At 43.4% G+C, this 20201-nt stretch overlaps 1 protein-coding gene across 1 annotated transcript in view; it reads left to right on the forward strand.

The window, feature by feature from the left end:
- The window catches only part of EXOC4 (exocyst complex component 4), a 1633445-nt gene that overhangs the window by 533971 nt on the left and 1079273 nt on the right, over positions 1 to 20201 (forward strand). Inside the window, exon 9 of the mRNA XM_069229316.1 lies at positions 12782 to 12870. Coding sequence (XP_069085417.1) covers positions 12782 to 12870 — 89 coding nt within the window. The remainder of the gene's footprint in view (positions 1 to 12781; positions 12871 to 20201) is intronic.

Raw genomic sequence — 20201 nt, forward strand, 5'->3', positions numbered from 1 at the left:
TGTTTGCCACTCGGGAGAACACGCACTGTCCGTTTTTCTGCAGCCTCCAGTATCCGGTGCAGGGAGCATAGGGGGACGTGTTTCAGATAACCTGGTGCGACCAGTTGCTTTACGCGTTTCCCCCCATACCCTTGATTCCTCGAGTATTGAGGAAAATTCGCCAAGACCGGGCTCAAGTCATCTTAATAGCTCCGGATTGGCCAAGGAGGGTGTGGTATTCCGACCTCCAACTTTCACTGTGCCCTCCACTCCGTCTCCCTCTCAGGGCAGACCTCCCCTCGCAGTCGCAGGGGCAGGTTTTACACCCCAACCTCCAGAGTCTGCACCTACATGCCTGGAGATTGAACGGGGCAACCTGAGTTCCTTCTCTCTCCCGCCTGATGTAGTGGATGTTATATTAGCGGCCAGGCGACACTCCACTAAATCTATCTACGCTAATAGGTGGTCTAAATTTGTTATGTGGTGTGGAGAGAGACAGATTGATCCCTTACATGCTCATCTGTCAGATGTTTTGTCTTTTGCTTTGTCACTAGTGCAAGAAGGTTGTGCAGTGGCTACTATTAAAGGTTATTTGTCTGCCTTGTCAGCCTTCATTTGTCTTCCAGACCAACCTTTGTTATTTAAATCCCCTATTGTTCTTCGATTCTTGAAAGTTCTTCTAAATAAATATCCTCCAAAACCATTCGTTATGCCTCAATGGGATTTGTCCTTGGTCCTGACTTTCCTTATGGGGTCCCCTTTTGAGCCTATGCATTCTTGTCCCTTAAGGTACTTAGTTATTAAAACAGTCTTCCTGGTGGCTATATCATCTGCAAGGAGAGTGAGTGAGTTGCAGGCCTTATCGGTAAAACCTCCTTATATAGCTTTTTATGGGGATAAGGTGGTGTTGAGGACCAAGGCTGCTTTCCTCCCGAAGGTTGTTTCACCCTTCCATTTGGCCCAGACAATTACTTTGTCCACGTTCTATCCTCCGCCTCATCCTTCGAAGGAGGAAGAGAGACTACATCGATTGGCGTTGAGTTTCTACATTGATAGAACGAAGGATTTCAGGCTGGAGGACCAGCTGTTCATCGGATACGTGAGCAAGAGGAGAGGAAAGGCAGTCCACAAGAGAACACTCTCCAGGTGGGTTGTTCTTTGCATTAAAATGTGTTACTCTTTAGCAAAGAAGGATCCTCCTGATGGTATTAGAGCTCATTCCACCAGAGCTAAGTCGGCCACTTCAGCCTAGGCCAGAGGTGTTCCTGTGGTCGACATCTGTAAGGCGTCCCTTCACACTTTTGCGAAACATTACTGTTTGGACTCTGAGGTCAGAAGGGACGGCCATTTTGCACGGTCAGTGCTGCAGGATTTCTTGGTTTGACCATCCAGGCTCCCACCACCGGGCGCGGTACTGCTTTGGGACTCTATTCATTAGGTGAGGAATCCACAGGTAGTTGTATCCATCAGAAGAACGAGTTACTTACCTTCGGTAATGACTTTTCTGGTGGATACATTAGCTACCTGTGGATTCCTCACAGTAAAACCCGCCTCCCCGTTGCCTTTTTGGTCTTACCAAGTAATCCTTGAGTGTGCTCCTCTTGGTCTTTAAGACTGCAATAGATTTTGTATATATGAATACTTGTGTATATATATATATATATATATATATATATATATATATATATATATATATATATATATATATATATATATATCTTTGTGTATATACATAATTAGTATATATTTGTTTAGTATATTAAATCTACAGCCGTTCCATTGCAATGTTGTGTGATTTACAATGTTATGGGATGTTGCCTTGATCTTTCATTGCATTGGGTTATTGTTCTCATGCACGTAAAAAATGTTGGTACTGACGTCGGCACGTCGGCGAGGACCTCTTATTGCCTGTATGACGTCAGACGGCGTCGCGTGGACTAATGTGACTTCCTCGTCGACGTGCAGAACCTAGGAAGAAGATTTCCGTCGAATGCTGGCGCCATGGGAGAATTCATTAGGTGAGGAATCCACAGGTAGCTAATGTATCCACCAGAAAAGTCGTTACCGAAGGTAAGTAACTCGTTCTTCTCTTCTGCCAGCCTGGACTGCAGTTGATGAACACTGCATGCCTCTATGCTAATACTCCCATAAGACCTGGGACTTGGTTTTGCAGGTGCTGCCTATGGTCTCGTCAGAGGCCCTAGCAATGCTCTCTCAAACAACTGCCGACAGGAGAGATGCAGCCAAGTTCACCTTAAGATGTGGACTTGCCACAAATGATCTCACGGCAGAACTATTTCATTGTCTGTGGCCCTTAGGCGCTAAGCTTGGTTGAGAACTGCTGGCTTTTCAGGGGATGACCAAGCTTCACTCATGGACATGCCCTTAGATGCCTCTCATTTGTTCAGAGAGAAGGCAGACTCAGCTTTGGAGCGCTTTAAGGACATCAGGGCTACGGCCAGGTCCTTGGGCCTTTCCATGGCCCCTCACCAACCTCGGTTCGCCTTCCGCCCCTTTCATGGGCACGAAAGGGGCTTTTAACTGCGTTGCTACACACCCAGCCATTACAACTAGCAAATCACACAAACATTTTGTAGCCAGTAGGGGTATCCACAAGTCTGGCCAATCCACCAGCTCCCTTCCCCCAGCAGCCGCAGCCTCCAAACCTCTTTAAAGTGACCTCCGACAATCATGAGCATCCAGTGGGGGGCAGGATATGCCATCACCTGCACCACTGGAGGTCAGTAACATCGTTTGGTTTTGCAGCTTGTCCAAATGGGTTACTTATTTCCCTTTGTGACTGCTCCTCTACCTATGCCACCTACTTATGACAAGCTGATGGCGGTCTACCTCTCCTTGCTCTGTTAGCAAGTGTTGCTCTCTTGACCAAGGGAGCTGCAGAGAATGTGCTGACATCAGAAGTAGATCATGGTTGCTTTTCTCGCTACTTTCTGGTGCCCAAAAATGACGGAGGCCTTCGTCCTATTCTATATCTGCACCTTCTCACTCACACAAGAACTGTCTGCCCTGGACCCAGGAGACTGGATGGTATCGCTGGACTTAACAGCACACATGTCTTCACTTCTCCACCCTGCCTACCCACAGGCCTTACCTGCGGTTCGGCCAAGAGGACTTTCAGTTTGTCATGCTCTCCTTTGCCTTTTCCAACGCCCCTCGGGTGTTCACAAAAGTGATAGCTGTGTTCGTAACTCAACTCTGGAGGTTGGGAGTTCCATTCTTCACCTACCTCAGTGATTGGCAGTTGAAGGCCTGCTCCCCAAAGACAGTCATCTCCCACCTCCAGACTACGGCAAACCTTCTGCACTTGCTGGGATTCACTATCAACGTGCTGAAGTCACACCTGATGCCCTCACATGCTCCCTTTCATCGGAGCTGTTCTGGACACAACACAGTTTCAGGCTTATTCTCCCAAGCAGCGAGACCAGGTATTCAGACTATGATATTGATGTTTCAGCCTCTATCCTAGATTGCATTGAGACTGACTCTAAGGCTGCTAGGCCTCATGGCCTCCTCCGTCTTCTAATTGACACATGCCCATTGGCATATCCGGGCTCTGCAGTGGGACCTGAAGTTCCGGTGAGCGCAGCTTCAAGGAACTTTCTCTGACATGGTCCAGACCTCAGAGGAAGCTGCAAAACACCTGCAGTGGTGGCAAATGAACCGTGATTGGGTCCAGTGGCAGACCCCTCTACCTTTCCTACCAAGAGCTGAACTTGTGACAGATGTGTCCCTGCTGGGCTGGGGCGGCCATCTGGGAAAGTTGGAGACCAGAGGATTCTGGTCTCCACCAGTATCCGGGCTCCACATTAGTCTGTTGAATTTTCGGACTACCTGATTGGCATTTCTTCCTTTACTCGAGGGATGGCTGGTAAAGGTGTTGACGGACAACACCATGGCCATGTAGTATTGCAACAAACATGGCGGTGTGGTTTCGTGGACCCTTTGTCAAGAGGCATTATGTATGGAACAGCAGAGCATATGCTTAGTGGTTCAACATCTGGCAGGCTTTTTGATCCCCAGAGCAGATGAACTCAGCAGCCGATGCCTGGTGGATTATGATTGACATCTCCATCCAGACGTGGCACAATGTCTCTTCCAAGAGTGGGGAAAACCTTGGTTGGATCTGTTCGCCTCTGCTGAAAATGCGCAGTATCAACAGCTTTGCGTGCTGGAGTTTCCACCAATACCACTCCTGCTCAGAGTTCTGAAGTAGATCAGGAGTGACCAGGCTCAAGTCATTCTAATGGCTTAGGATTGGGCACAGAGCGTTTGGTATCCCAAGCTTTTGAGCATGAGCGCTGGTCCTCTGATCAGGCTGCCTCTTCAGCAGAATCTTCTGTTGCTGCATCAGACCAGGGTTCAGCACAGGAACCTGAAAACCTTTTGTCTTCATGTGTGAAGCTTGAGCAGTGACAGTTAACAGCTTTCGATCTCCTGCCATTGTCTGCAATGTTATCTTGGCAGCCAGGTGTCCTTCCACCAAGACCATGTATGCCTGCCGTTGGAGTAAATTTAAGGCATAGTGTACAGTTATACACACTGACCCTCTATCTGCACCCTTTTCCCAAGTTCTTTTGCTTACTCTTATGTTAGCCCAGTAGGGCTCACGATTAAAGGTTATCTTTTCTTTCTTTTCACGCTTCTCACCATAAACGCAGCATTCCTAGTGGCGATGACATCTGCCCAGAGAGTCAGTGAATTACAGGCACTGTCAGCACATCTTCCGTACCTGAGCATCTACCCATTCAAGCTGGTCCTTCGGACTAGAGTATTGTTTTTGAAAAGGTGCAACGAAAGTGAAGGCGGTACAGAATGGACCATCTCACGATTGGTAGTGCTCTTCATCAAGATCTGCTACGCGCTGGTCAAAAAGTAATTTCCTGAAGGCTTGTGAGCTCATTCTACCAGAGCCAAGGCTGCGACTAGTAAGTTAGCATACAGAGTTATTGTCTTGGATATCTGTCAGGTAGCACTGTGGCTTTCCCTACACATGTTTACGAAGCACTACTGCAGGGCAGTCAGGTCTGGAGCAACAGTTACCTTGCTCGTTTGGTCCTGCAGGACTTCTTAGTTTAATCAGTATCACACCCCCACCTCCGGAGAGGTTTTGCGTGAGTAGCTATTCTAAGGTAAGGAATCTGAGGCTAGAAGTTTCTGTCAGATTAACAATTTACTTACCTTCGGTAATGCCTTATCTGGTAGAGACTCTATCTAGCCGCATACTCATCCATACTGCCCACTCAGCAAATGGATTTTAGAGTGAAGGGTTGTTCCCCTTTTTAAGGGCTTTAGCCTAGTGCACCAGTGGTCAGTGTTCCTCGTGGCTCTGCACTTCTGGCGTGGAAAGTCCAGAAAAGAAACTGATGTCAGCACACTGAGCTGGCCCCTATATAGGAACAGCGCACATCACTTCCAGTGCAGACAATGTCAACAACGCCATGTGAAGCCGAGCGACGCCACCTACTGGCTCCCATAGTTACTGCTCACTAAAGGTTTCCTGATCCAGTCTGACACGTAGGGAATATTCTAAGGTAAGTTGCTTGTTTGTGGCACTACCTTTTAGCCTTAGCCAGTATGTAAGTTGAATTGGTCACTTGCACCTCTCTAGGTGTCCCCTTGGTTTCTAGACCATCTCTGTGCCTGGGCTCTCCGAGGGAAGGATATGCTCTGGCTGCTGGCCAGAAGCAACACTTCTTTCCAGGGGCTTCAGTGGTATGTTAACTGCCTTCTGAACAGATTGCTTAATCATCTTGACAAGCATTCCACCTTGGAGAAGGCCTGTTCCGGCATGACCTACACTTCGAGGTCCTGCAACCATTGTCCTGCCTTGGAGATCAGGAAGTATTCTACTTATCTACAAATCCAAAATGATCTGGAGCAAGAGAGGCCAATCTGAAGGCACTAAATTGACCCGACTGACTCTGGGGCAGACTTCCACACTGTGCCTTGAAGTTAAGCCATGCAGAAGCCCAGGAGCCCACCCTGGAGGTGTCTGGTTTGAGCAGAGAAGAACAGTAGTTGAGTAGCCATGAGGATACAGATCCTCTAGGAAAACTCAAAGATGTGAGGGAAAGGTGTTAGCAGGGTATTCACATCTGAGACAACAATTGCAGACCTTTGGAGTGGCTCCACATCACCTCCTGCATGCCTTTCAAGCAAATTAGAAAAAGACTCCAAGGCTGTCCGAATGTTTAGCCCTCCCGTGCACTTTGAGAGTGTACTGCAGTCCGCACTCGAGGATCGTTTAGATTTGCTGATCTTGCAGGATGCTGTGCGTCCGAATGGGTGTGCTTCTGTGTCACAGGTCAATGTCACTGCATAACGGACCCAACGCAAAATTCCTTAGGTACAATTCACCACAAAGAAAGAGTGGAAAACACAGAGTAGAGGGAGGGCTATAACTGCCTGAGATAACACATTGGGTGGGAAGCAGGATGCTCAGGAGAGTGGATGGGGCCCAGCAGTTCAACTGGGTGTCAGGTCTGTCACGGATCCCTCTGTGAGATACAGACCTGTAAACAGTTGCCCCAAGAAATCCTTCTAACATGACAATCACAATATAATAAGCATAGTGATTAGCATACAAACTATGCTAATCTCTCACACAAATGTGCCCTTCAATATAGTCCCCAGGGCAGTAACACTTATCTGATTGCTCAACAGTGAAGAAGAGGAAGTGATGTTCTCCTTGGGAAGTATATCACCAAATGGACAGTTTTGCCTTGTTGTTGATAAAGGATCTCCTTTGTGCTCAAGGGGGTTGTGGGCCCAGAAGATGCTTTTTTGTGTTAATATTTGTGGCTACTGAGGATTAAAACAAAGAAAATAAATGCATAATCCTCACCGCTGTTCTTGACAGAATTGATGGCATCAAGTGGGTTGACTGGCAAAAGCTACTTATCAAATACTTATTAAGCTTTTTAAATAAATACAATTGCTGTGTATGCATGCACTTTTGAATAACAATTGAATAACAATTCTGATCTCCCTCCATATGTTGACTGTATATCTGTGACTTAAATTCCCTCTCTGTCCATAAATTTGCGTGGACTTATCCCTTCTTTGTGGTTTCAGGACACCCTTTTTTCTGCTTCTAGATTTATGGTGTGAGTTTGCCTTGTGATTGTTTTCCTTCATTTTTTCAGCAAATCTGCAGCAAGGCTGTGGTATACATAGATACTGATAGAACAACTCAAGGCTAGTTCCAGACTCTTCAGAATATTCATAATGGTCCTTTTGTGGCCCAGAACACATATACAATTATATAAAGATGTCCTTAAAGGCACCATTTTCATTTCTGGTCAAATGTTCACCTCATTGGCATAGTAAAGTCACAGACTACCTTCACCCACCAGGATGGGCTCAACCAAAACTGGGAGTTTTTACATAAAGTATCGTACTAGATAGAAGCAGGGTTACAGGAAAGAAGAAGACTGTTAAAAATACCTTCTGGTATACCCAAAAGAGATTCCTTTTATTCTAGGGTACCAAGAGTATGAATAAAAACACAAAACATTTTTAAAGGAATTAGTGCCCCAAAAATACTTTCATTATGCCAGTCAAGGTAATGAACGTTTTCTTGTATACCGGGGGGTATTTTTAACAGTCTTCTTTCCTGGATCCCTGCTTCTATCCAGTATGATACTTTATATAAGAACTCCCAGTTTTGGTTGAGTCCACCCTGTTGGTATCATCCAATCAGCGTGTGGATAGATGCTGATGATGAAGCATACCACTAATAGTGGGTGAGGTGTCTATTCCAATTCTTTTGGATATCTGAGGTAGACTTTAATAGTGGTTTCTATCTTTTGTCCCCACTTTAATGTGCCTAGTTGCCATTTTGTGTTTATTTATCTTATGTGGGAGAATGCAAATAGAAACTTTTCTTTTCTCTCTTTGTATGTGAAATCGGTATAGAGTTTGACATGCAGGAAGATTAGTTGGCACTCTGGATGGCCAAATGAGCAATGCAAAGTGCTTTGAACAAGATGGCTTGAAGGGTAGGATGATGTGAGCATGGCTGCTTACTAGCTGCCATGTTCTGAGTGCACTGGCATCTTCACAGGACACCTATATTTAATCCACTGATGTAACCTATGGAAGAGAACAAAAGTGATGATGGCCTGTAGAATACGGGTCCTCATGGTAAAAAAGAAGTTCTGTTAACATGATTTAGCAGGAAAAGGAGTGCTGGCCCTCCATGATCACCCATAGGTTTCTCACTTTGCTGGAGGCAGGCGGGATGGGATATAGTTCCATTGGCCTGAGGCCAATGTGTTAGTGTTGGGACCAGTTTCCCATGTGAGAATTGATATGTTTGAAAGCTTAGGCTTTACCTAATTAGTCAACATTCATTGTTCCATTCTATGAACTGCGTTGTAGTACAGTTCCAAAGGATTTTTCAGTTTGAGCATTATTTGGGTATCATCAGTATAGCTGTATCATATGACAGTGAAAGATTTGATGTCCATGAAGAGCCTGAAATAAACGTTGAAGGAAGGGATGCGCTTATTGAGTCCTAAGGAAGGCCTGTGTCAGAGAGCTAAGGATATTGTGTGAATTGAAGGAGCTATAATGTGACAAGCAACGTATGGTGAAATCCCGTCTGTGGTTGCCCAGTTTTCAAAGGTAAATGATGTTGATGTACTGTGTCAGAGACAAGGAAGAGTCCCAGTACTTTCTGATCAACAGTTGATTTTAGTTCATCCCAAGGTGTTGCTGAGGAAGAATTAGTGGCATTGCCGGGTCAGAATCAGTTTGAGAATTGCAGATTGCATTATATTCTCCAGTGAAAGCAAAGGAATGTGAGGATGCTGCTGTTTTTAGGAGTCTGAGATTTGAGGGCTCAAGTGCTTGTTTCTTGAGGATGGGTTTAATATAGGAGGTCTTTAGGTCTTTTGGAGAAGTGATCTTTAATTAGGGAGCGGTTGATGACAACTTTGGATGAGTGTGCTGTTCCTTGAAGATTTGATCTTCCATTGGGGAGCCAGCGTTCATTGGCTGTGTGCACTGTGAGATCAGTGGTAGAAAGTGGGCTGTTTTAAAAGAATCTAAGGGCCATCTAGAACGAAGAGTTCTGAAAAGAGGAGATTGTGATGGTGGGAGCTCTTCGGAGGAGTTTGTTCTGAGGCACCTATCTATGGCTTGTAAATTGAGTTAATACCAAGTCACACAGGACTTGCAAATGACAATGTCAGGACAGGTACAGTGGTTTGTTGTGTGGGGCTCTTTTTGCTTTTCTGATGGTGGCTATATATAGTTAGCATTTGCACTGGAAGTAAAGCTTATCACTCTTGTAGTGTTCTTTTCAAAGCATTTGTCTGCCACTGTTTTCAGTTTTTACTAACTTCAGATACCTTTAGATCTTTAGAGAACAAGTCTGTCTTCCATCAGTTTTCTAGCATAGTGAATGTTCTGAGAGGAATCACAGTGTCACAGGCAGTTGTTAGACAGTGGTTATGCTGTTTTATTGATATCGGAGGGCAAGTCAGAAGATAATTAAAGAGTAGAAGTTGAAATGCACTGAGGTTGAGTTTTCTTCAAGGTCTTACCTAGGTCATAATGCTCAAGGTTGTTGGTGTGGTGAGTTGGTTAAGGTCTAAGATGATGATGTCATGGTGACTCTAGGTAAGGGTTGGTTTCCTGTAGTGATAATAGATCTGGGGAGGCAAACATTGATTCAGGTGTGCCCTGCAGAGTAGAATTTGCTAGATCCCAGTTGGTGCAGGCTCAACACTTCCAGGTTTAATAACATCAATGAAGGATCAAGTGAGAAAGGTTTAGCAAAGTAGGGGCTTGATTTAGAATGTGGCAGATGGGTTACTATGCCACATATGTGATGGGTATTTTGTGTGCCTTATTACAGGGACCAGAGAACATTGTGGACTTGTGATGAGGTGAGCAGAATATCAGCCACATTTGCAATGGAGTAGCCCATTCGCTAAGCTCTAAGTCAGGCTCTGAATGTGTTATGGGAATGTTTGTAGGTTGGCAAGAGCAACAAGTAGACTTAATGAATTAGAGATTTGAGATGGTTAGGGAGTGCAGGTATGTAGGGTATGTTTTTTTAAAATATATGTTATTCATTTTCCTAGAAAATTTTATGTTATGTTAAGTTATGTTATGTTGATTTGTATAGCGCACTAATCACCCGAGAGGGTATCCAGGCACTTGGGCCGGTGTGTAGGTTTGTGGTTCCCAAGGTTCTTATTCTAAAAGCCAGTTCTTCCACTCCTTGCGAAACTCAAGGAGTGAGAAGGTGGCTCTATGTGTTCAGGGATGTCCTTTCATGTCTTGGGTGCAATGTAGGTGAATGAACGACCTCCAGTTTTGCTTTTGTGGATGCAGGAAATGTGTGTGAGTTATAATGAAGCAGAGCATAAGTGTCTTGTAGGTTGGTTAAAGCGTAAGCAGCTGTTCAGGCATTCTGGTCCTGTGTTGTCTAGGGCTTTGTATGTGTGCATGTGAAGTTTGAATTGGCTATGCTTGTGAATGGGGAGCGCATGAAGCTTCCTAAGGTGCGGAGTCATGTGGGTGCGGCTTGGGAGGTCAAGTGTGAGTCTTGCAGCTGTGTTCTGGAGGGTCTGGAGTCTGTGTAGGAGCTGTTTGGAGATTCCAGCATAGAGAGGTTTGCTTAGTCCATTCAGCTGTTGATGAGTGCTTGTGTGACGGTCCGTCTGTTGTTCTGTCACAATCATTTGAAGATTTTTCACTGGATGTGGAAGCAGGAGGTGCACACTCCGTTGACTTGATCTGTCATGTTGAGCTTATCTAGGATGATCCCTAGATTTCTTAAGTGGTCGGTGGGTGTGGATGTTGGTCCTAAATCCGACAGCCACCACATGGAATCCTGTGGACAGGTCTTGTTGCCGACGACCAGTAATTTTGTTTTATCAGAGTTGAGCTGCAGGCTGTTGGTTCGCATCCAGCCTGCTACCATGTTAAAGTAGTTGGTTTTGGTGGTGATTGTGTCGTCTGTCAGGGAGAGGATGAATTGGGTGTCAGCAGCGTAGGAGGAGACAGTGATGTCTTGTGACTGGATAACTTTGGCTAGCAGTGTCATGTATATGTTGAAAAGGACGTGCCTGAGGGACGATCCCTGTGGGACTCCTTATATCAGTTTCTTGGTCTGATGTGAAGGGTGGCAGCTTGTACCTTTGAGTTCTTCCCCTGAGGAAGGAACAGATTCATTTGAGAGCGGCATACCTAAAATGTCAAAGGTGAACCCAGTGTGGGCCACTGTTCCATTATAGCTGTACAGTCATGATGAAATTCATTCAGTGACTGATGAAACTTATATGGAAAGTTTGGGGTGAGCGAGGAGCAAAACAGTTGATAAGGAGAGAATTGCGAGTAGGAGAGAAAGGCGGTAAAATGAGTCTTCAGGGAGGGACTAGGGCACTGTTTCCATCACTTATGTCAAGATTCCAGGAGCAAGGTGTATGTTAGGTATGAAGGAACTTGTGGGTGAGAGCCTTAAAGAAAGAATTTGAGGAGGGCTAGAATGGGGGAGTTTGGTTGGAAGTTACAAGTGAAGGCTTATTAGAGGGTAAGCGTGAGATCAAGCGCCATTGCTAATGGGTAGAATGAGAGTAAACGGGGAGAGTAGGAAGCAGTGGGAATAGAGAAAATGTGAGAGCAAGAGGGCTTAGTAAGGGGGGGCATTTGTGATGGTGTTGAGTGGAAAGTGAATGTGTGCAAAAGTGTAAACATACAGGATTCCAGGTAGGGCAGAACCCGATGGGACTGGGGCGCAGAGGAGAAGAGAGAAGGGAAAGTGAATGGTGTGACCAAGAGTGGAACAGCCAGATGTGAGCTAGAGTGGGGGTTTGTTGAGAGAGAAAGGGAACAGTGCCGTTGGCAGAGCCCACCGGATTTCAAGGAAACATTGGTAACAGGATTGTCTTTGATGCGCTATGCAAGAAGTTGTGGCTGCCCTGAATGAGGAGAATCTCATATGGGTCGACACATTGCAATCTGGTCTGTGCAACATTTTCAAACTATTTGAGAGCTGATTATGCCGACTGGGCGTTTTGGAATGTTGCTGCTAACGGTGTCAAAGGTTGTCTAGGCCCGGCTGACGTCTTTTTAAGCATTGTGGCGTGAATTTTCCTTAATTTTGACCAGGGTTGATTCAGTTTTTCGTACATGTTGAAACCCATTTTGCAAGTTTTGACTTAGGCGATTAGTTTTACTTGTCAATCTTGTTATGGAATTGTTGTTGGAATAATGCAAGCATGCAACCATTTTAGCTTTCAAAGGGATGTTTGTAATAAGGCAATATTTTACCATGGCTAGCTGGTGTCACATTTTTCCAATAGCTGATGTTCTTTCATTGCTGTTTTGGAATGTCGTCCTGCTCATTCCTGCTTAAGGCAGGAGTCGATAACAGTTAAAAATGAGACTAGAAGGCAAGGCGCCCTTTACGTTTGAGGTGAGAATGGTTATCTAAGGAAAGGAAGACTAGCTTACATACTAATAGTTATTTATATCTTTATTTTCCTTGTAGTCTAGAATCTGCGGCGTTTGCACGATAACTGCGGCTTTGCTGCTTGCTCTGGCTGATTTGACCCCTTGGCCCTACCTCCCCAGTAAATGTGCTGTACTCTCTGTAGGTTCCCCATATTATCCAGCCATTTTTATGAGGCTGCTTACTTTTCATTTTAACTTCGTTCAGCTTCTCTGGCAGGTTAATTGGATTTCATCGCTTCTCTCCCATGAACAGGAGAGGAACCCTCCAGCATTGGTGGCTCTGAGCACTAATATGTTGTTTTTATTTCAGATTCGAGTCATCCTCCCATGCCATTAGCTTGAGCGCCTATTTACGCGAGCAGAGGCGAGAGCTGTACAGCAAGAGCGGAGAGCTGCAAGGTGAGATTTGTTGTAATGAGGGTAGTTTTGTTCTGGTGTAGTCGACTTTGCCGTGCTTAGAATGTCAAAAGTAACAGAATGCAGAATTATCTGGAGGTGTTACCATAAATGTCGCTCCTTGGTAACTAATCTTGTTTTCCCTCCCTGTAATAGCATACACGTTGTTTGGAAAATGCGTCAGTGAAAGCAGCATCTTAAAAGTGGCTACTGTTTAAAGGTTGTTTTTCGAATTAAGACAGTTAATGTGGTGAGCCAGGGCTTAGTATTTTCTTGATGTTATGCAGCCATACTAGACTACCACTGGGAGACTGCCGGGTTACAAGTATCTTTCTAAGTTTTTAGGGGACAGCTTTTGCACACTCCCACATGAAGATGCACTGGAGTCTGCAGATGGAGTTTATGTACTCAAGGAAGTTTGAGTTGAGTGACGGCTCGCGAACCTTGGACGGGCTCGTGGAAAAGACAAGATCTCTGCTTGCTTCTCGGGGGCTTTCTAATGAGACATACATAGGTGCTATAGCAGAAATTGTAGACAGCATAATTATACTTTAAAGTGGCACCTTCCCGCAGAAAAACGGAGGTCTCTGTAAAATGTTGCCTTAAGCTTCTGGCAGTTAATGATGATGATGTAAAATATATTTTTTAAGGTGCAATTGCTTTTTTCATCATCGACAGATTCTTTAACAAAGGTCCACATCTGATCTGCTCCAGTCCCGGGTGCATTTTGAATATGCATTATTTACTAAATACTTTAATACGTAATATCTTAAGGTTAAACTCCTCAGCAATAGTATAAAAAATCATCACCCATTATCATTGCTTTAAAAAATCTAGCACAATCAAATGGATCAAAGCCAACAAGTAAGAGTGGACAGATGAAATGAAAAACTACTCGGAGAAAGCGAACACTGACATATAATAGTGATAAAAAAACATTGTGGAAAAATATAAAAACCCTGTCGTTTCATGGCACTACAATCTCCCTACCTTCAAGATGAATTAGCCAGGCGAGCTGGCTCCTCTACCAGGACCAAATTCCGGTATATCCACAAACAACCACAAATGTTACACCAGATACACCACCGGGTACCTTATCTACAAGCCAACAAATGCATGCTTATGCTACACACATGCTGCCTTTATCAGCTCTGGATGATAGCAAGGTGTGTCCCTTTATAGGCAGAACAATCCGCTGCAGAAAAGCCCTCCACACTCATCAGAAAATATGATGACATTTTATTTGAACTATTCCAAGCTGGATTCAGAACAGCAGTTTAGAGTGCTAAATGTTTGGATGGCTGTACATAATACAAACATAGCGGAAAACCATTTAAGGATTATTTCGTATTACTGGAGAGACTGCCAATGAGAATCACTGATCATTAACTGAGCTGTCCCATCTCAAATGAGTGCCAACCATATGAAAATCAGTCTGACCCCACCAGCAAAACATAATTTGAGAACGAATAAATGAACCACAGCCTGCACATGGCATCACAAGCAAATCCCCAACATACTTATGCCTGGTTGGGAATCATCTGTGAGACGAAACGTAGGAACAACGAGCAATGGATACACGCCAGGGCATACATTCCTCACTAAGGGTGACGATGCCAAGTATATAAATATGATTGGCATGCTTACATATGCTTTTAAACTACAAGGAATATGCCATCGCAGCAGCATACCATCATTTTCTAGGTTTCTGCACCATTACAAGATTGGAAGAACCGTAAGCAAATCAGTCCAACTCAGCCCAAACTGAAGCAGCCCAGAATGAACTGCCTGAGGAGCTCCTTTCAGCAAGGCAAAACAGCTTTAAATGCATTTCCACCTCACATCATTATAGGCCATCAGTGAAATGAAGGCTGAGTGCACAGCAAGCAAGGGGTTATAACTGACATTATTTAATAAAGTTTACATTGATCTACTGCCATATGATGTTATTCGCAGTGATTTTCTTTCATTTATTAGGAGGGTCACTGCACAGAGTCAGAACAGTTTCATTTCATCTGCTTTTTTAAATGACACATAGAAAATAATATATGCCATTTCATTCCACACAATGATCAACAGAGAATGTTTTCTCAACTTAGTCTCAATAGCTAATGTTATCAATACTATGGGCCTGATTAAGACTTCGGTGGAGGGGATTTCTCAGTCCCAAATGTGACAGATATCCCGCCAGCCGAATTACGAATCCATTATATCCTACGGAACTCGTAAAACTCTTCCAGAAAAACCACGTGGGTTACAGTAACTGCCGCAAAACTCACGCATCTGCCCTACACGGGGAAGAGCGAGGCTTTTAGTGTTACTTTGGATAATAACCACCACCCAGTGCCCTAATTCTACTGCAGCAAGTCCTATTAAAAATATTAGAGCAGCTATTGAAACTACTAATATAACATCTGATGGTGGACAAAACTGGTTTTCTTACTGCAGGAACGGTAGAGCTTAAATTATTACTACCTCTTGCGCTCCAACCACTAATACTGCTGATGATAAAATCAAGTGCGCTTTGTCTACTTTCTATTGGTCTGTGTCCATAGCTTCTGTGTCCATAGCTTCTGTGTTCCTCTTTTGTTTTTGTCGTTCAGCAGCCAAATCTGTGCTTTCCGTGATTGCTGTTACTGCTGATTTCCTGCCACGCGTGCAGTTTCTTCCACTCAGTGATTTTGCAGTTATATTTTATTTTCCCCAACTACCCTTTTTCCTAAGTAGGGTCAACGTCTATGAGATTAAACCCTGTGAGAGTCTGCCTGGGCCTCTGTGGCACATGTGAAGGCCAGTGTTTCTTCACAGCACAATCTCGCCTTGTTAAAATTAGTATGACACACTGGGCAAGCACAATCTGAAATTGCTGTGAAACGGTTTGCGTGATGAAGCACAAAGTGAGTTGTAGAAACAGAGGTTGCTATGTTGTACCTGCACTGTCATGACAGTGTATGTATGTATAGGTATTTATATAACGCACATCTACCTGTGAAGCAGTGACTCATTCTACATTACATACGGGGTTAGGAGACGATCATATACATCAGGTGAGGATTGCACAAATAAATTTGGCACACATTTAGGCACAGGGAGATTAATGGATTTGTCCAGAATCACATGAGGTTGGGTTTAACACTTTGACCAGGAATCAAACAAAACCTGGGTATCCAGGTTCAAAGGTGCATCTCGAGCCGCTAGGCCACAGTGCCCACATTGGGCGTCTGTTTTCAATCATCATACTTTAATGAACCATTGGTCCCATTTTTTTCCTGTTGGGATCCACATCTAAACACTTGGGCCTACAGATATTCCAGGAATACCTGGAACTGAAAATAAATTATGTTAATATTCTGGTATTGCAAAAATATTTAGAGTCAGAAGCAATACTAGGGACAATAGAAACTCACAAATAAAAAGCAAGCAAACAACTCGGTAAATAATGAGAGTGCTGGACCAGATTAGTGTCCAGCTGGCGCAAACACTAACTACCGTTTAAAGATGTTGGGTGAAGAGATACAAGTTTTCTTGTGTGTGATGTGTTAATTACAGTGCAACAGTAGCATTTGTGTATCCCAAAATCGAGAACCACCAGGGAAATGTCACTTCCTTTATATCCTAGTTCTGAATCGTAGGAATCTTCTGAGAATCAGCAGAGCCTGTAGTGGTTAGGCTGGGTGAAGGCTTAGCGCAGCCTGGTTAACAGCTTAACTTGAAATACAAGAAATCATGTTGAATACTTTGTAAAGAAAGCAGGCAACTGCGAGGGCAAGTATTCATTTCCAATCTTGCATACTTTTATCCACATTCTATAAAGAGCCGTACAGTGAAAAGCGGGTACAACTTCCATACAAAAGCGGACACGTGAATAAAGTAGCTTACAACTCCAGAGTAACGATAGCAGCTAAAGAAAACTTGAAGGGGGTGCATGATAGCTTTTTTTTTTAATACAGAGATGTGACTGAGAATCCAGCCAATGTCATGTAAAGAGAGGGAGGTATCTTTCTAATGAGAGATAAGTCATGGGGCTTCACTTGATGGCAAATAAGATGAACAGAACATGGAAAACTGATCCAGTGATGTAAAGCCAACTTATTTCCTCCTGTCAAAGAAGTGAGTATTAGGAAGTGCTTAGTGAAAATGCTTTATTACTACACATACCATATGACCCGTCTTTCTGTTACAGTAGCTCTGAACAAGAACACCAGTTAGATGGAAACACTCGCATAGAGTGCAAGGTTTGATCAACATTTATATTGGTTCCTCTAGTGTTAAGAAAGGTTTAGAGAAAATTGAAAATAAGTACATCAGAAGCTGCAAGAAGTACTTTTAGATTGGCTGGTAAATTTACCCTATAGCACCTCTGTTTTTCTCTGTGTAAAGTTTTTGTTTGTGCATCTTTTATTGCTGGTGTGACCCCGTAGTATATAAAATTAAGGCTGGTTTAAGCATAGAATCCAGAGTTGGCTTGTGGAAAGAACTTTATGGTCGAGGATGCTCAATATCTCTTTCTGTTGACTGCTGAAGATTAATGTAGTCACTTGTCACCTCCAAACTTATTGCCCTTGCCACGCCTTGTTCCCTCTGTCATATGTAATTTATTTTGTGCACCAAGAGCGTCACACCCAAGGGGTCCGGGTGCACTTGGCTTTTCTTCCTCCCTGTATGCCAGCTATCCTTCATTCCCACTGCAGTTGTCTTAAATCTTGGTGACATTAAACGTTTTAGTGTAGCTAACAGTATCTCCCTGTATGTATGGGCCAGTCTGTTTCATCAGTTCAGTGCGAAGGAGACCTTTGGCAAAGTATTTTATGCATCTGAGCTGCTGTTCAGTTTTCACCTTGATGCCACTGCTTACCTCTGGAGTGCTTTATTCCAAGTAAAATGTTCTCTGTCAAGTTAAATCTGGATTTAGTCATTTACAATCATATATTCGGGAATTTAAATAAAATGATCACTGCATGTGAATATCACACATTTGTGCATGTAGCTTACGCAATATGTGTATGAAGAATGAGTTACAGTTGCATTAATGGGAATAGGCAGTTTTGAGTCTGTCTTATTTAATATAGAAACCAGTCTGCCAAATGTGAAATGTCTGATACTACTCCTTATCTTTACAGGAAAGTAGCCATTTGAATTTGAAAGTTTTTCTAACACCCGCGCTTAAAATTATATTTGACACACAAAAGTAATACATGGAAAGAAGGAACTCTAGTACATGGGAACCTTTACTACCTCTGTAAAACCTGAATTTGATTTTCTTATTTTTATTCAGATCTAGAATGTGACACCATTACCTGTAATAGGTAAATGACGTAACTGCTAGTTAGTAATATTACTGTTGAATTGTGACATCACAACGCCTGCTGCTGGCAGGCGGCGTGAAGGGCAGGTCATACAGCAGAATAACATCTGCTGTTTAAAAAGTGAAAATGAGAATTCACTTTTCTGCTCTTCTGGGCTGTTTTCCCCAAATTAACAGACATTACCAGAAAGGAGGCATTTACTGCAGAATGTTCTCTGCGCAGGAAACAAGAATCTTTCTGCATACTATCACATATGAACTATAGCTGTTTTTGAAAGTGACTGATACTAAACTGTGTATGAAATGTTTTGCCTTAGATTTCAAGTGGTGTATTAGTGTGTTCAGTTTCTCACTGCATTTATTCTACATATTTGTAACATGAAAGAACATCACACCAGAGTTTTGGGGCAGGGTAATGGTGTGACTGCAAGGAATAGAATACCACCCATACGTTAAAGGATGTGACAGGTCAGCTTGGAGCTCCATTACCTTAGACAATAACTTGCTTTTAGTCAGGTTCCTCCACAAGGACATGGAGCTCGGTGACTTTCAACGTTCTTATAAAGCTTGGTTTTGGTTGGAAATATGTTGATACTTTGATGTTTTTTCGTGTCTGTTTGTTAATCTGAATGTGTAAATTAGACATATTGGTGGTCTTATTTATATAGTCCTCGTGCACCTGGCAACATCCCAGTAATGGGCCATTATAAGTCATTCTATATACATCATAAACATTTTCAAAGTTTGAACAAACGTGTTGCAGTTCATTGAACACGTTTCTTCAGCGTACTTAAATGACAATAGATATGTTAAATTTAGTTTTTACCTGCTTTCTAAAGTGAATTTAGAACCATAAGTCATAATAGAGGTTTTTTTTCCACCAAGATGAGTATTGCCGTTAGAAATGCTCCCTCTGTACATCAGAGCCCAGTGTAAGAAATTACTTATACCCTAGATCCTTGACTGCAAGTGGTGTGATGCCGGAAGGTAAAATCGCCGGTGCCAGTCTGTAATTCCTTCTCTGCACCTTGCTATTAGAAGTTTTCCGAGCCAGGATCAGGTACATCGTGCGGTAGGCGGATGTGCCTGGTCCTTCCCACCATGTTTCTCCAGATTCCAGCCACTTTGTGTGGGAACAACAAGGGAGACACTGGGTGCGGCTTTGCACCAGATGGGAAAACATAGCTGGCGGAATAAATCCCTCCGGAGTTCCCACTTGGCCCAACTCGTCATTGACCCGTCGTATTAGTTTTATGAAACCTGTCAATCAATTAACTACTTTCTATTCTAGAAATATTTATTTTATGCTCGTCTGTATATGAACATGCGTGACTGACGTGAGTCTAACAAATATAAATAGCCTCAAATTATGGTGTTATTTTCCAATGACAGCATGAAGATGATTAGTTTCTCGGATTGGAATATAATTCGTGAAAACAAATCTAGGGGAAAAGTGGTATTGTGCTGGAGAAATTCGAGAGGTGTGGGAGATGGTCCTGGAGGGTGAAATCTCTTGCTAAAGTAATCAAGAGTGGTGCCTTCCCAGACTAACTGCAATATGTCTCTTGATGGCAGAAAAATAATCTTGACACTTTGCATAATGAAATATTAGGTTGTCAGTTCTTGGAGATGGACATGATAATAGGTTGTCAGCCACACCGGCACAAATTGTTAGAGACAGAGCAGAAATCAGGCCTTCATTTATTTATTTTAAATAATGGCACTTCACCAATAAGGTTAACAGGACTTGGACAGATATCTCGGAAGACGCTTGTTGTCCACATGGATCTGTGGGGAGATTTGATAAACATTAGAGGACTTTGACCCTGATTTCACCGTGTTAAATGACATAACTTTGCTGTCCACAGCACGTTGGCACCACGCTGTCATCCATATTTTTAAATAGCCTTTTATTGATAATGCGCACAACATCAAGCCACTAAAACACAATAGTTGAAGTTGTGTCTTACAATAAATTAGAGTTTGATCATTAGACAGACCCCACATGCATTTGAAAGCTCCCACAATT

This window comes from Pleurodeles waltl, chromosome 4_1 (assembly GCF_031143425.1).
Source record: "Pleurodeles waltl isolate 20211129_DDA chromosome 4_1, aPleWal1.hap1.20221129, whole genome shotgun sequence".
Lineage (NCBI taxonomy): Eukaryota > Metazoa > Chordata > Amphibia > Caudata > Salamandridae > Pleurodeles > Pleurodeles waltl.